The sequence below is a fragment of the Aotus nancymaae genome, unplaced genomic scaffold, assembly GCF_030222135.1.
Source record: "Aotus nancymaae isolate 86718 unplaced genomic scaffold, 86718_ANA_hifiasm-v0.15.2.pri h1tg000014l, whole genome shotgun sequence".
Lineage (NCBI taxonomy): Eukaryota > Metazoa > Chordata > Mammalia > Primates > Aotidae > Aotus > Aotus nancymaae.
Window position 1 is genome coordinate 14,444,057 of NW_026988425.1, and position 17,898 is coordinate 14,461,954.

Genomic DNA, 17,898 nt, shown 5'->3' on the forward strand with positions numbered 1-17,898 from the left:
CCAGTCCTTCTGTATTACTGAGAAGTTGTAAACATCTGTGTTGTGGGTTTTGTTTGTTTTTATTCCCTGGAGTCCTTAACAGGATATCTGCCCGGTAATTGACTCTCAGTTAGAGAGTACCTTTGACTCTGTTTTTGAAAATCATTGTATCAAGGAGTGTGTCTAAAAGTCACAGACTATCCTGTTTAATCTAAATAAGTTACATTTCTTCTGTTTGTAGATTTTTGAACTTAAGAGCAAAAGCAAATATTTGTAACAAAATTTTACATATGAATTTTTAAGTAGATACCACATAAAAGTCCAATTAAGCAAAAGGTGATATGAATGTTTATTTTATGTGAAGTACTTTAAGTGATTATTGTTATTCAGGTGTTGTGTCCTGTGGAGTTTCTTGATTATTAAAGTAATGTATTTGCTTACAAAACAATGACGAAGTGAGACATATGGGAAGAGAGGAAGGAATTATTAACATAATAAGAGAAGAGGCTTTCTTACAGGGATAAATGTGTTTTGTCACTGAAGTTTTTATTTGTTCTGTCATTGAGCCAATCTTTATTGAGTTAGAAGCAGACTCTGCTCTATTAAATTTGCTGATAGGAGACCTGGATGTCTTTGCTTTCTCCTTGCCAGCCGAGGAGTTAGACTAAAATGTCTTCAAGATGGGCTGTAACTTTTGAATAGTGAACAGACATTTTATGATATCCACTGGTGTTTTATTTGTCATATCTGCCAGGTTACCCAAAACAAAAACTTTGAAAACCATTTTTGTGGAAAGGACAAATTGTGTACTTGGAGTTCTGGGCTGAATATTTTGTGATGTGGTTTTCAAGTGCTCTTAGAATAATTACAATGCCAGCTAACTGTCCTTGTGTGCCAATGCTGCCATGTACTGTTCTGATTGCCTGTATTATTTAATAAATGTAATATTATCTCCATTTTACAGATGAGGAAACTGAGCTACAGAGAGATTGGTTAAGTAGCCTGGAGTACAGAGTTGGTTAAGGGATGGAGTGGTTTGAACCTAGTTCTTGGGCCATTCTCTTAACCACTTGTTAACTAAATAATATAGTAGACGTGAGTATAATTTAACATAAGTTGTCTTTTATATGACTTACAAAATTAGCCCTGTGGGTTTATTTTCCATGCCTTAGACATACTAAAGTTATGAAAAGTGTTTCTATTTTTGAATGATTTTCCTTTCCTTATTTTCATTGTTTTTCCCTGCACCATTGCTGATAACCTTATAAATAAGGATTATGAAAGACAGGAGAAAGATAAGCATGCCAGTCATAAGTTTTGATTCTATACAGTTTTCCTCTTTTCACGAATTGATACTTTTCAGATTTCCCACTATAATTCCTCACTGATGTCCAGGTTTATCTCATGCATCAAATTCTGTGGTGTTTAGTTTCCTGCCTTTTAGCACGGAAACTTTTGGGTGGGGAGAATATGGTGATGTAGTTCAAGTCGAAATACTAGGATATGAATAGTTTTACAAACCCATACAACTGTGTGCACATTAACTATATTTTTAGCAGTTGAGCTTTGGTTCATTGTAGTGAAAATGCTTTTCCATGAGTAGTTCTTGAATGCTGGTCTCGGTTTTTTACCACAAATGTTGCAGGTTAGCCATGGCTCTCTCTTGAAAAACGCATACAAATTGCCAGTTTGGTATAAGCAGTAAGGAATCACATTGCTTTTTAATTGTATTTATTTCTATTTTTAATATTTGAGCTTTAAAATATTGTAGTAGTATTGTAAAAATGCATCTATTTGTAAAGTTATCCTGCATTAAGCCTAAGCTGCAATGAGGATATTGGTACATGACTGTCCTGTACTTGTAGTGTTTGTCTACTTTTGAATACATGTAAAACTTTGATGCTTCTGTCTCCGTGGTTTGCTGAAATACTTAATACCTTGAATACTATATTTATTATCAAATTTTGAATGAAATCACTATCCTAAATACAAGTGAAATGTTTTTGAAATTTTCATCACCTCTGAAACACCCAGTATTTCTGTAGAATTGGATTAAGGAGGGTGGAAAGAAGGGTTAATCCCCCAAAATACAAATTAGCAGTTCCTTTTTATCATAAAGTAAATGTGTGGCATGGGAGAAAGTGTTGGATAATTCTCATCTTCGGTTGTACATATATGACCAAGGCACTGGATAAATTCGTATGTGAGTGTAGTTTATTTTCATGCTCTTTGGAATGTATTTAGTATTGTTTTTGCCAGTCTAAGCCTTAAAAAGGTCTGTAGCTCATTTGGGATTGCTGAAGGCTGAGGAGCTGCTGTTCTGAATGTCTTCGTTTTATTTAAACTTTTTTTTTTCTTCCCAAGATGGGGTCTTGCTATGTTGCCCAGGCTAGAGTGTGGTGGCCTGATCGTTACTCACTGCGGCCTTGACGTCATGGGCTCAAGCTGTCCTCTTGTCTCAGCCTCCCCAGCAGCTGGAACTATAGGTGCGTGCAACCATGCCCAGATAATTTTTTATTTTTTTGTAGAGATGGGGTCTTGCTATGTTGTCCAGGCTGGTCTCAAACTCCTAGGCTCAAGCACTCTTCCTGCCTGGCCTTCCCAAAGTGCTGGGATTACTGGTGTGAGCCACTGTGCCTGGCCCTATGTATCTTCAGAAGATCATTCATATCTGACACAGACAGTTGACCTTTTTTGAGTCAACAGAGCTGGTTTGCATAGGAGATATTAAGTGGGTCTGTGGAGATTGAAAGTTACAGGTTCCATTTAGTAGAGGCTACTAGTTTTTGAAGAGAGAAAGAGAAAGTGATTCCAAAGGGATTGCTTCCTTAATCCCCACTGGCCACTGCTCATGCGGTGCCAGCCAAGAGGGTGGACTGCAGGGGCAGGCAGTCCAGCTAGCGGCACTGCCACTCGGTGAGCAGGAGTCTTTGTGGAAGGAAAGCTGAGGCGATGAAAGAGCTAACAGCAAACTCAGACAATCTGAAAAAGAAAAGAAAAAATCCAGAAAAATCCACATATGCAAATGCAAGTATTTGTAACTATTTTCGGTAAATCCCTTTGTTCATAAGAGATCATTTACAAAATATGTGTGTGCAAGATAAGTCTATTCTTGTAAAGAAATCTGAGTCAGTCTGAGGAGATTGCAGTTGGCGCTATGCAAGCATCATGCTTATGGCCGTTCCTGTGTGTTGAAATGATTCAGGCCCATGACATTTCTGTGTAAAGGATGCTTTAATTTGTCTTCTCCGACTGCCCCTTACTCACTTGAAGACAGACTCATATGCCTGGGGCAATGACTTGCAGAGCTTCTAGTCCTTTGCACATACTTTGCTGTCCTATCTTGGAAGAGCTGACTAAATGTAAAAATAATCCACCTCAAAAAGAAGTGAATGGCTGGTGTGATCTCCTCAGAAGTATCTCTGGACAAATTTACATACACACCCCTTCATTTGACACCTGTGGCTTTGAAAGAGAAAGCCAGGTAACACTGGGGGATAGTCATTTAATCAGTTTGTATCCACACAAATGCGTCTAGGATTTCCCTCATGCATTAGGTAATGAGACCCTCCCCCGAGATTAATATGTATATATAATTAATAACTAGCCCAGCATGTTCTCCAAAGGTGCAGTGGCAGGTGAAATACTGCAGCCTCTGCCGTGACCCACCCAGTGTATTTTTATTCTTGGTGCAGTCCTCGATGGGAGGTACGTGGGATTTGTGACTCGCAGGATGTTGACCAGCAGCCCTGTTCTTTGCATGGCTGGGTCTGGTTCTCACCTAGTGGGTCAAGGCTGGTATATTAAAGTTCTGATGTTATTTCTCAAAAAGACCAGTTTGACCTAGTTGGAGCATGTATATATAAATGTGTATGTGTATATAGCATTCTATATTCACAAACATTTAAGTGATTTTTCTAGGACTTAAGAAAAAGTAAAGGCCAGGCAGGCACAGTGGCTGCCTCTGTAATCCCAGTGCTTTAGGAGGCTGAGGCAGGAAGATTGCTTGAGATCAGGAGTTTAAGACCAGCCTGGGTAGCATAGCTAGACTCTGCCTCTAAAAAAAAAAAAAACGAAAACATGAGCTGGCTATGGTGGCACATGCCTTGAGTCCCAGCTGTGCCACTCCATACAGTCCAGCCTGGGTGGCTGAGCAAGACCCTGTTTCGCAAGACCCTGTTTCTTTAAAAAACAAAACAAAACAAAAAACAAAACAGGGAAGAAGTAGTAGAAGTACATCTTTTACCACTGTTGTTAGAATGGGCACAGCAAACTATCCACTTATTTTCATCATTAACATATGTAATGTAATTTATGTTATTTTCTTAGAGAAGTGATTCAAATCATAGGTAAAGTGAATAGGGCAGTGGGCTCTGATAATAAAGTTGACAGTAATCAGAACTTAGAGAAGTAAGCCATTGTCGGTCAGGAAAATTGCAGACTGGAAAAGATAATTAGTGAAGAGTTCTTGTGGTTCTTAATAAATTATCTTCCTGAACCTAGTGGCTCTGCTCCTTCACCATATAAAACTCTTATTTTGTGGATTAACATTTTGGTATTCAATAACAACTCTAAATGGCTCATTTATTGTTTAATGTTTTCTATTTTTCTTTTTTATACCAAACAAATTAGGAGATGTGGGCGTATCGAAGATGTGAAGAAAAATAAAAGGAATTCAGAAAGAATGATAGATCTAATCTTCAGGAGATAATGTAGTTGCATCAATTGTGTTGTAAATAACGAGATATCTAGCATTAGTAATGGCAATGGCAATAATGATGACAATAATAAAGATTGCTTTAATTTGAGTTATAGATACATGATCTCATTCCAATATAAAAGAAGTGACCCCAGTAACTTCTTGGATGCCGAGAATGTTTCCAAATTATTTGTTTTACAAACTCTAACTTTCTTCCCTTTTTATTCTGTTTTTTTCCTCCAAGAACAAAGTCTTGCTGTGTCGCCCAGGGTAGGATGCAAAAGCGTAATCTTGCCTCATTGCAACTTCTATCTCCTGGGCCTAAGTGATCCTCTGACCTCAGCCTCCTGAGTGTGTCCACCTGTAGTAGATGCATACCCAGCTAATTCTTTAAATTTTTTTATAGAGACAAGGTCTCACTATATTGCCCAGGTTGGTCTCGAGTCTCTGGGCTCAGGTGATCCTCCCACTTCAGCCTGTCAGCATATTTGTAAGAATGAGAGGGAATGCTATTAATACTACCACTATCCTGGGATAACAGGTGTAAATCTGAACAGCCTTTAAGGCAGTTGATAAAAAGAATATAACGGGACCCTACTTATTCACTCAACAAATGTCTTTGAACATTTACAGGTCAAGAATATAAGAAGAGGAGAGGCTGCTTAATAAGTGGAGTACATTAACTCATTGACTTACTCTGGGTTGCTATTAAATTCTATTAAAATTCTGTGTAGACATTACCCAGCCTCAGAACTGAATTTGAACTGCCCTTAAAATAAAAAGTTCGTAAATCTTTAGTGTGGTGTCTATTAATTTTTATGGCAATTTACAAGTTAGAAATGATGACTTTGCAAGTCATAGTTTACTTTGAAGATAAAAGGGGTGATTATAGTTAAGGAAAAATGCCATATATGACATTGTTCTTTTCTTAATAGCTTATGAAATTTGGAAAACTCTGGTTATTTTAGGATGCTTTCTCCTTTTGGCTGGAATGAAGTGGAGCCCCTGCTGGGAAGAAACTCAAATATGTCAATAATTGCTTTAATTATGAGAGTTCAGATTTGGAAAATTGCCTGAAAATCTGTGTTTCTGTGCAGTTTCTGATAGCAACGATTTTGAATATTTATTTTGTGATGCATAATTTTGATTAAAATATTTTAATGCAGTTATTTAATTATGTGTAGTAGAGTAATGCTGAAATAATGTATCAGGACACAGAAGGATATTCATTATAAGTAAATCATGCAATTAAAAAAAGTATCATTTGTTTTCATTTTTTGTTTTAGGAAAAATGTACCTGTGCGCACACATATATAGATAAAATGCTGCAAGAATATTTTACTAAATTTAAATGCTTACTTGAGGATGAGTGGAATTTAATTTTATCTTTTTGTAACTAATAAATTGATCATATTTTCTGTTTAGGTTTACTTTAAAAATATGAAAACATAAACATTAACCTGTATCTTTTTATAGAAGTGGTGGTGTGTATTCTGAAGCTGGTTAGTTCTTTATGTTCAAGATAGTATTTTCAAGTAATGGAATCATTCTCTGTCATCTCATTCTTATGATCAGAAACAAGGGGGAGGTCACTATATGTCCTCTAGGAAATGTTTTGTAACCAGTTAGGCAGCGCTGTGGTTGGCAAATATTACAACAGTTCAGGTCCATCTTTGTTTTTTAGGTCTCTGCGAAGTCAACTGCCAGAGAGTGTCTTATTGGACACTTCTTTTGATTATTTCCCCATACATTTATGTGACTTATTAGCATGAAACTGGAGAATGAGACCTCACATACATTCTTACAGCCTTCAAAAGTATTGCACATGATAGCAGTGATGATGAGGATGCTGACCTTACTGTAGGATAGCAGTGACGATTTACTGTGTGTTTGTGCGCCTGGCACAGACTCTACCCCCAAATCCTTATCTGCTTCTTTCACTAGGCTCAGTAGTCTGTCTTATCTTCCTTGTAGTTTCTCTGTTTTCTCAGCAAGGAAGCTTGTTCCATCAGCATTTCTCCTGGCCTGTCCAAACCCTCCATGCAGCGAGTCTTCTTCAGGTTCAGTGACATAGACATAGCTCTGTCCACTCAAACATTGAACATGGCTACATTGTCAAACTTATTGTACCCATTACTCAGTACCTGCCTACCTGCATAAGTTTCTTTAAAAAAAGAATTGTCTTTTTACTACTTTATGGCATGTAGTTCTATAAATTGGTTGGATTCATATTATTTTGTGATATCTTGAAACTTGACGTCTCTAAATGTGTAAGCAGATGGGAGTAGATTGTTTTCTTTTGTATTTCTGCTCTCTTTTTCTCTGTTAAGTTTTTAAATAGAAATAAAGTACATGAGACTCATATTATATGATCTCTTGTTGGCAGTATAAAAGGTTTCATAAGAATTGTTTTCTTTCTTGATTGTTATACAGGTGCTCCATCAGGTTAAGAGGTGGAGAAGGGTGAAGGATTTAAGGACTTGATTTGTTTTTTTTTTTTTTTTTTTTTTTTTGCACATCACTCCTTTATTACACTGATCTGGAAAAAGGATTTAGTACAATTATGCTCAAGGGAACACTGGACCCATGTGGCAGAGCCAAGCAACTAGAACGTGATTCAGAAATCAGTGAGACACTTGGACAGGACCAAGAGGCATTTCACTGCCACAAAACAAGGTGGGGAGGGATTTGGAAACACAGCAGGAAGCACTCCTGCCCCTCAGAGGTCAAGGAGCTGATCCCATATTGGTATGAGGAATGGTTTATATTCTGATGACCATATGTGGTACTATTTCAACCGCCACAAGAAACCCCAAAAGGGCTATTGTTTTGTACTATTTATATATACTATACTTTCTTTTTTTATATAAAAGTAAATGTAACACCTAAACTAAATTCAGGATTCATCCCAACCTTCGAGAGCCAGCTTCTCTGGGGTCAGGGAGGAAACAGTTGTCACATCACCATGCAGGTTACATTCGTCTGCCACTGGAATGATTAGAGCCCCCAGGCAGTGGCCTGACTGCCGAAGAGCAGAGGACTGGCTCCTGGGGGCAGACAGGCTCTCTTGCTTCTCTTCATTGATCACAGCTTAGCATGTTCCTCCCTTCAAGTCCTTAGTAAACAAAGCACTTGCAAAAGCCCATCACTACCTTTCAACTCTCTTGGATAAGGGGAGCCTTTCTACAGCTTGGACTGAGAACCTATGCCCTACAAGTGCAATTCTAACTAGAATGTATGAAGGGAGTGGGTACAGGAGACAAAATGGCTAAGATGAAAATGGGAGCCACCAGTCCCCATCTGCATCTACACCTCAAGATGTCTACAGATGTGGTCAGTGTGACATGTGCAGGAGGGAGGGGTAGAGGGATGCAACAGGCAGGGAGGGTGCTCCTGGGGACAGCAGCCTGCCCGCTGGCCTTCACTTCTTGGCCTTCCCCTGGGCAGCCACAGCTTCCATGGCTTTACGCACGGTCTCTTCATCCCCCAGGAACTGCATGGGCTTGATGGGTTTCAAATTCTTGTCCAATTCATAGACAATGGGAATACCAGTCGGCAAGTTCAGCTCCATGATAGCCTCTTCAGAGAGACCCTCCAGATGCTTGACAATGCCCCGGAGGCTGTTGCCATGGGCTGCAATCAGTACCCGTTTCCCCTCCTTGATCTGGGGAACTATTTCTTCATTCCAGAAGGGCAGAGCTCTAGCAATCGTGTCCTTCAGACTCTCACAGGAGGGTAACTGATCTTCTGTTAGGTCTGCATACCTGCGATCCTTACTGATGTTGCTGTAGAAAGGATGGTCGGGCTCCATGGGAGGTGGTGGGACATCATAGGAGCGCCTCCATATCTTCACCTGGGCCTCACCATGCTTTGCAGCAGTTTCTGCTTTATTGAGACCAGTTAGACCCCCATAGTGCCGCTCATTGAGGCGCCAAGTCCTCACTACTGGCAGCCACATCTGATCAATGGCATCCAGCACTGTCCAGAGGGTCCGGATCGCTCTCTTCTGCACTGAGGTGAAGCAGATGTCAAACTCATAGCCAGCATCTCGCAGCGCCTGCCCGCCACGCTTCGCCTCCTCGTGGCCCGCCGGGCTCAGATCGGCGTCGTACCAGCCGCTGAAGCGGTTCTCCAAGTTCCACGCGCTCTCGCCGTGCCGAATCAGCACGAGTTTGTAGGCGGCCATGGCTGCGGGATGGGGATGCGGCACCGACTGGAGTTCAGGACTTGATTTGTTTTTAAGTCAAATGTTAGGTTTGACTTGCTAGATATCTAGCTAGTAACTTAGCTTTTGAAATTCCGTGAAATCCATGTTTTAAAGGAGGGATGTTATTCCAGGAATTCTGCTGAAATAAACAGTATGCAGAGGCATATCTCTGAATATTTAGGCGTTGGCAATGGCAAAGTTGGTAATGCTAAATAATTTGTGCTATATTTAATAGAGGAATACTGTATAGCCTTTATAGATAATGATTTAGATCTGTATTTATTTTTATAGAAAGGTAACCACATACACACATATATGCATACATATATTTATTTTGAAATAATTTCAGACTTAAAAATAGTTACAAAAATTACACAAAAATTTCTATATGCCTTCACCCAGATATCTCATGTTAGTATTTTGGCATTTGTTATACTGCTTATACCCTTCTTTCTGTGTTTGTACATGTGTCACCTAGATAAACTTTTTTCTGAAACATTTATAATTAAGGCACACATAATTTTATCTTTAAAAATTTCATTTTTTTTTTTTTTTTAAGATCAAGGACATTCTCTTCTAGCAGTAAAATGATCAAAATTGGGAATACCCCATTAATTCAATGCTGTTATCTACTTTACAGACCTTATTCAGATCTTGCCAGTTGCCTATTAATGTTCCTTATCTCATGCAGTATCCATTCCAGGATCGCATGTTGCATTTAGTTGCAGGCCTCTTGAGTCTTCTTTAGTCTGAAAGAGGTATTTAGTCTATCGATTGGGACCTTCACAGTTTTGAAGAATACAATCTAGTTAATTCTAGCTAATTTGCTGAATGACTCTTAGTTTGGATTTGTGTGGTATTTCCTTGTGATTTGGGTGGGAATACTACAGAAGGTGGTATTGTGCTCTGCGCATTTTATCAGGAGGCAGGGTGTTGATATGCCTGTCCTATGGCTGGTGACATTAACTTTGGTCACATAATTAAGATGGTGTCTGCCAACTGCATTGTCAGATTGATAACTTTTTGCCTAATAAAGTGTTTTGGGCTTTTCTGTGAAAGTATATAAATATCTTATTCCTCATCACGCTTTTACCCATTAATCCTGTACTCGTTCATGATTTTTGCCTGAACCAGTTATTACTATGGTGTTCACCAAAGGGTAATTTTTAAATTTTCACTTATTCTACTTTTATAGTTTGAGTCCTGTAAGGAAGAGCTTTCCCTTCTCATTGACTTAATTGTTCAGAACAGGCTCATGGTCCTTATTTGATTCTGCTGATTGTGATCTGTTATTATCATGATTGATTGGATTGCTCAGATTGTTCCAGGCTGGACAGCAGGCACAGTTCAGGCTCCGCCTGGTCCTGTCTTTTTCCGAGCCCTTCCTTACTTCTTTTTCTATTCTATTTCAGTGTGGAAGTGGGGAGGGATGCAGTTGTGAATTTATTGTTTTACTAGATTTTATCTATATTTTTCTTCATATCTGTATTTGCATAAATTTTTAAAACCTTAGCATTATTTAAATGTTTATGATGGCTGCCTTTGGGTTGTGGGATTACTGATTATTTTAATTTTTTTTTCTGGAAAAAAATTAGCTATCTAGCACATACATTACTTATATCAAGGAAGAAAGGCTTTTTAAAAACATCGCAAAGATTTGTTTTGAGGCTGGGCGCTGTGGCTCACACCTGTAATCCTAGCACTTTGGGAGGCTGAGGCAGGCAGATCGCCTGAGGTCTGGAGTTTGAGACCAGCTGGCCAACATGGTGAAACCCCCTCTCTACTAAAAATACAAAAATTAGCTGGGCATGGTGACATGCGCCTGTAATCATAGCTACTCAGGAGGCTGAGGCAGGAGAATTGCTTGAACCTGGGAGGTGGAGGTTGCAGTAGCTGAGCTCACGCCACTGCACTCAGCCTGGGTGACAGAGCCAGACTCTGTCTCAAAAAAGAAAAAAAAAAAAGATTAGTTGTGAGTGGTGGAAATCAAGTGCCTCTAAGCCTGACTGAGATTATCTTGCTTTTTGCGCCTGTCATTTGAGTGTAATCGTGTTTTCCAGGACACATCATATGTGAAATGGAGCACTGCCACTAAATGCTGATCTAATGACTTGACATAGTGATTTTACCTTTAGAAGTTGGGAAGTCATTATCACCTGTGCCCTCCCCCTTTTATAAGAGATGAGGCATCTGATGCCTGCAAAATTAGGTGACTTGCCCAAAGTCACAGAGGTAATTGAGCAGATGTTCTGACTCTGAGTCCAGTGTTAGAAAATTCTTGATAATGTTTTGTTTGTTAACTGCCTTCTAATGACCAGATACTGAATGAAGTTTTAAAGAGCCTTTAGCTTAAATTTGCATATGCCATTTGATGAGTCATATTCTAAAGCTTTATATCTGAAAGTTATTTGACCGTGCTTGATGATTAACAACTTCAAGTGAGTCTAAATTGATTTCTTGGTAGACTATAGCTGTGAATTGCCGTGATTAGTCTACTGCCTGGTGTTCAATGTGTAATGACACTGTTATTCTGTAATTGTAAAAAGCATAGTTGGATTGAAAGAATGGAAGCCCAATAAATTTGTGCCGACTGTTTAAACTGGTGAACTTTCTCTGCAATGAAGACATGCCTGCCAGAAGAAAAAAATCTACATGTGCACGACTAAGTGCTATCTGTAGATTGCCAAGGAAGCTTTCCCCGCCCCTTTGACTTGCTGTGAGTGCCCTGGCCTGTCCCCTCTGAGCACCGTGTACTTATTTCTTGTGCCTGCTGTGGCGGCAGTTACATAAAGTGTGTTTTGAGGTGATTCCTGTCTGTCTTGTGTCCAGCTCCTTCCTCAGCCCAGTCACAGAGCGTTTCTCACAACAGGAGTGCAGGAAAAATGAAAATGCTTTTCACCCTGTCCAGGCTGTCTTATGGAGATGGGTCTTCTCTGGATCTTTATCCCTCTTTTTTCTTTTCTTCTGATTCTTTTTAAATATTTAAAGACTGATTTTTAAGCAGTCATATCATTAGTCAGGGCTTTTGGTTGCAAGCAGTCAAAACTGTCTCTAGCCAATTATAAGCATCTCGTATGACAGGAGTAGTACATATTTGTCAGGCACTGTGACGGGTCCAAGCTTCTTTACTCTATTTGCAAGCTAGGTTAACCTGCCTTAGTTTGCTGGTGAAAGACATGAGACTTCTGGGTCAGAGACAGAGGACTTTATTACTCACAGTGGTAACAGTAGTCATGGTATCAGCATTTGTTTTTTGTACCAGTTCTTCAAGCCCTGAGTCTCACAGGGTGACTTGCAGAAGGCCAGTTGCACACACAGTTGCTTGGGTGATTCTCTTGCTAACGTTGTGCTGTAAGTGTGAGGGCCATTGCACTAGACTCTGACTGGGCTCTGCAAACCTGAGCCTGGTTTTTAGAACCTCTTGAGCCCCTTGATGTTGCCCAGTCAAGTCCCTAATGACTGTAGGAGCTGAACTTCAGGGGCCACTTCGCTTATAGCTGTCACCTGAGAGCCCCTCAAGAATCAGACTGGCTACTCGAAGCCAAATGGCCTTGGGAAGTACTTGCCCCAAAAAGTTTCAAAAATTATTCTTTCAATCTGACTCAATTCCTTGTAGTTAGTAGCTAGATCGTTTCCAGGCATGTATTTTCTTGGAGTTTATTAAAAACAATGGAAAAATCTTATCTTAAAAGTACCTCTTGGGGTGGGTGCACTGCCTCACGCCTGTAATCCCAGCACTTTGGGAGGCTGAGGTGGGCAGATCACCTGAGGTCAGGAGTTGAAGACCAGTCTGACCAACATAGTGAAACCTTCCATCTCTACAAAAATTAGCCAAGCATGGTGGCAGGTACCTGTAATACCAGCTAGTTGGAAGGCTGAGGTGGGAGAATTACTTGAACCCACTGCATTCCAGCCTGGGGGACAGAGCGGGACTCCATCTCAAAAAAAAAAAAAAAAAAAAAAAAAGGTACCTCCCTAAAACTGCAACTCAAGATGTTCAGTAGTCAGATTTCTAGATTCCATTAAAGGCAGTTGTGAGGTATTTATATTTATAGAATTTGCCTTGCTTAACATAATGCAGTTGTGGATTTATTGTTTTACTAGATTTTATCTATATTTTTCTTCATATCTGTATTTGCATAAATTTTTAAAACTGAGCATTATTTAAATGTTTATGATGGCTGGTAATAATATAGGACCATGAGATTTTAGATTATTAATGCAGAACTGCTAAGTAATTTTTTGAATGGTAACTTTCAAAAGCCACAAAGCTGTTTTTTCTTGCTTTCAAGGAAATATTCTTTGTTGAATGACTTACGCTTATTAGTTCTTGGAAAACTATAAGGATGTGCTGCCTTCAAGCAGTAAAACAGGTTCGAGTTTCTTGTACTAAGAAGAAACTGTTGATCCTGAGGATCAGCTCTGCTCCCGGTGTCAGTGGGCTTACGGAGAGGATGGCAGAGAAGCTTGTTGGTCCTGTGGCATTCTGCATCCTCATGACTGTAAGGCCGGTTGCTACGCTGGGGGCTTGGACACACCCCCCTCCCTCGCGGGGACCTCGGACACACCTCCCTCCCTCGCGGGGACCTCGGACACGCCCCCTTCCCTCTCCGGGAGCTCGGACATGTCCCCTTCCCTCTCTGGGGGCTCGGACACGCCCCCTTCCCTCTCTGGGGGCTCGGACACACCCCCTTCCCTCTCTGGGGGCTTGGACACACCCCCCCCCCAGGAGCCCGGGGAAAAAAGCCCCACTCCCTACCTACTATTTTGTCCTATTCAGGCCCCACTCCGTGCCTGCCATTTTGTCTTCCTGCTTACTATTTTGTCCTATCTGGGCCCCACTCCCTGCCTACTATTTTGTCCTATCTGGGCCCCACTCCCCTCCATTTTGTTCCATCCAGGCCCTACTCCCCTCCATCTTATCCCACTTACCTGGGGCACAACCAATCAGACGCCTCCACTCCTTATAAAACCCCGTGCCTGAGAGGAGTCCGTGCAACTTCTCCGGCCCCTCCTGTCCGGACCGCAGAACCTCACCCGGGAGCCTGAATAAATTCCCTTGCATTGGACTATTTTCCTGCTGGCCTCAGTTTCTTCAATTTAAACACGGCAAGAACCCAAGAACCAACCTTACAATGACCATCTCCTTTTTCTGTTCCCTGCCCCCTCCTCTCTCTTTCCTCCTCCCCTTTTATCCTAAAGCAGGGGATTTATAGAATAATAGCATTTACTACCAAAGCTTTGCTGCCCCTGAAGAGAGCCTGATTTCCAGGTGGTGTCTTGAGATTTATCTTACCTGGGTCTGACCATTGCCAGACCTTGGTTTCTTCTGTTGGACATAAGACAGGGAGTTGGTGATGAGAGGTCAGAGCCAGGTCTGTTAGAATGAGCCGAGATAGACTTAAAAGAGAGAATGTAGACAGCATTCTCTGTGTGGAGTGTTCAGAGTCAACAGTTGTGATTAGGAGGCCCAACTGCAGTAGCGTCAGCCAGTTCTCTACTGACTATACCCAGGTTGTGTGATCTTAGTGTCCTGGCCATTAGACAGCAGTTCAGACTTGGGCTTCTGTCCTGCAAAAGAGTGAGAGAACCAGCCAGGACAGTGATGTCTTCTGGGTGCCAGGCATTATGTACTAGGGCCTTGGCTACTGTACCATTCAGCCAGGTGGCTGTGCCCTGCCCCTCCCCTCTCTGTCATCCATTATGTGCCTCCCTCCTTCTCAGGGCCCTCCCATTCCCCATGAATCACCCACCCTTAGGTCCTGCTTAGGTGCCACCTGCTCAAGAGAGAAGGCTTCCTGCCCGTGCCCATGATGTAAGTCTCCGCTAGATCCTTTCCATCATCCTGTCCCTTGTCTGTAATTGCACTTGTCACTTGAATGGAATCCTAATTGTGCTGATTATATGTTTAATTTTGGTCTCCCCTATAAGACAGGCAGGCTTTTTGGAGGCAGGGACTGAATGTCATTAACATCTGTGCTCCCAGGGTCTAATACATAATAGTGCATTATAAGTATTTATTGAATACCTGTTGAATAAATGGATTGGGTTTAGCATTTTCTCTCATTGGACCTGGATTGACCTGGAAATTGGTTGGCTGAACCTGCAAGTAGAGATTCAAGGACCTCACAGCTGTAGAGTGGCTGGTAAAGGCAGATATAAGTGCAGTAAGGGAGGGAGTTGTTGCTGTTGTTTTGGTTCATAGTGCAGAATAAAGCTACTTTTGGAAATAAACAACCCCTACTCTGAGCTTCTGCTTTGGTGTGGTTACTGCTGTTATCTAGCATAAACATATAAACAAATCACCCGCTTAGTGGGTTTTCTTCTCTTTTGTTCCAAACAGCTGAGTTTTTGCTGTTTTCAAAGTTAGCTAAAAATTTCATTTTCATGTTTAAATGATTTAGAAAAATAATTTTTCTTTCAAAAATAACGATATGTAAAAATAAAACATTCTCATCTATTTTTTAGAGTAATTTATCTGTTTCTTGTTTTACCTTATAACAAAAGTATGAGTTAAAATCATACCCTAGTTACCCTAGTTATAGCAGCTTTTTTTTTTAAATTAAAACACTTTTAAATTGGCCTTCCAACACTAAGTTGATTACAGATAAATACATAGCATTTTTAGTGAAATTCTTTGCTAAGGTTATTTCTTGTGATTTTAAGAGCATTTGGCAGCACTGATTGTTAACTTTGAGGATTACATGTGGTTATTCTGATAACAGAAACTTTTCCTGGTAGGTAGGAGGGAAGCTATGGTCTAAGATGATCCTGTATTTGGATAAAAGGAGAGCTTTTTAATTACTTCACTTAGTCAGATTTACTTGGAAATATTAATGAATTTGTTCTGCTCATTTGTTAACTCTGAATAAATTGCTCATTTTTTAAAAACTAAGTTGTTTGTGAGTCACAGGCCTACATTTATATAAAAACAAAAACACAGAAATGATTCAAAATCTGGACCCTGGGAAATAGGTGGACTTGAATGGCAGTCATGTTGACTTGGCTTTGACAGTTTCAAGAAAAAAGGTGAAAAATTCTGTTATCCACTTATGAAAGTAACATCTAGTATATAGATAATCCAGCATTTCTAGGCAGTTGTAAGGACCTGTACCAGGCTTGTCCAACCCACGGCCCAACACAAATTCATGAACTTTCTTAAAGCATCATGAGTTTTGTTGTGATTTTTTTTTTCTTAAGCTCATCAGCTATCATTAGTGTTGGTGTATTTTGTGTGTGGCCCAAGACAATTCCTCTTCTTCCAGTGTGGCCCAGGGAAACCAAAAGATTGGACACTCCTGACTTATACTATGAGCAAGTTGAAGTGATTTTAAATACCACATTGTAGTAGTGAGTAAGTCTCATGAGATCTGATGATTTCATAAGGAGTTTCCCCTTATGCTTGCCTCTCATTCTCTCTCTTGTCTGCCACCATGTAAGATGTGCCTTTCACCTTCTGCCATGATTGTGAGGCCTCCCCAGCCACGTGGAATTATGAGTCCATTAAACCTCTTTTTCTTTAGAAATTACCCAGTTTCGCGTGTATCTTTATCAGCCACATGAAGAAGGACTAATTATATCATTCTAGTCATTTATAATTTTTATTTATGCTTTTATTTACAATTTTTAAGATCCACTCAGTCAACCTGCAGTCATGAGAAATGATAAGCTATCGTCGTCTGAGCCATTATAAGTTTTTTGGTGGTTCATTTTGCAGTAATTATATGCCTATCAGGTATGTTCGTAAGTTTTTAAAAAATGGGGTAAGCCAAGCTTGATTATTCTGTTTATGTATACTTGGCACTGAATAATTACCCAAACTCTAATCTGTTCTCAATAACAGCTTATGCATTAAGGATTTTTCCAGAGAATGTCCCATAGGATATAATAGGCAATTTTAAAAGAGAGATTCCAGAAGGCTTGGAGTCTTGGCAGCATTCCTATAGTATGTGTTGGAATAAGTCTGTAGCATCCCAAGGTGATTACTTTTTGGTATCTTAAAACAGCTTCATTTCTTGTGTCCAGAAACATTTCCCTCCAAGAACAAGAAAAGCCTTACAAAACATTCATCTTCATTCTCACAGTATTTTTAGAATCGGGTAGGAAGGTAATTTTTTTACAGACCAAGTTTTCTTGTTAGATATTTCTAGTTTTGTACTTAATCATAAAATAAGCATATTAAGACCAAGATCTTATGTTCCCTTATGCATTTTATAGAAATGACCTTTTTATATTCTTAGAATAAAAAGTAACAAATTATAAGAAACAGTCTTTTAAAAAAATGTATGTGGTAACTTCAGTGTGGTGTTCAGTGCCCTCAAGCATCATGGGAATAGAGACCTTGATGGGCATCTAACTGACCGTTTCCTGTACTCTGTACAATGGGGTCTCATTCCCCCAGCAGTCATTTGCCCCTTGCTAGATGCTGAAGCTGTTCAAAGCCTAGTCCTTTTCTCAGGCAAGGGGGTGGAGGTGTCAGCAGACCAGGGAAGTGGGTGAGGGTGTCAGCAGACCAAGGAAGAGGGAGGGGGTAGGCTGATGGCTTATTAGAGAAACACAGCAGGAAAAGCATGTAAAACTCAAGGAAGAGAGTGAGCTCTTACTGATTCTACACTCAAACCTGGTAGCTTGTTCCTTTTTATTTTTCTCTTTTCGTTATGTTGCACCTTAGAAGATGCCTGGTACTTTTAAGTAAAAGCAACAAATGTAGGAAGAATTAAACCGCTCTTTTCAAAATCCTGATGGATATCTCAAATGTTTCTAGACTTTGATAAAAGTACTTGAGTCTGTCAGTAGTCTAGACTTTTAAAAAGCTGCTTATGCGTTTTATTTCTTGGGAAATGGTTGTTTTGTGTTGTGTCTCTCGTTTTAAGTCAAACAGGTGGCATCTGTGGTTGTGCTGATAGTACATTTCTCCTTGACCTCTAATAAAATACTGATTTTGGAAGCACCAGCCTGTCTTTTTACTGCATAGGTAATTTGGGAGAAGAGTGGAGGGTGCACGGGGAAGGAG

General features: G+C 40.1%; 2 protein-coding genes across 3 annotated transcripts in view; one reads left to right on the forward strand and one right to left on the reverse strand.

Moving 5' to 3' along the window:
• TRIO (trio Rho guanine nucleotide exchange factor) overlaps positions 1-17,898 on the forward strand; it is a 371,777-nt gene that overhangs the window by 45,968 nt on the left and 307,911 nt on the right. The window lies entirely within an intron of this gene.
• LOC135274854 (phosphoglycerate mutase 1) lies at positions 7,468-8,891 on the reverse strand. Its single transcript, XM_064375876.1, has one exon. The coding sequence runs from the start codon at positions 8,862-8,864 to the stop codon at positions 8,100-8,102; it is 765 nt and encodes a 254-aa protein (XP_064231946.1). The 5' UTR covers positions 8,865-8,891; the 3' UTR covers positions 7,468-8,099.

Excerpts from the sequence above, each read along its gene's own strand:
- LOC135274854 (XM_064375876.1), bottom strand. The coding sequence starts at position 8,864 with ATGGCCGCCTACAAACTCGTGCTGATTCGGCACGGCGAGAGCGCGTGG.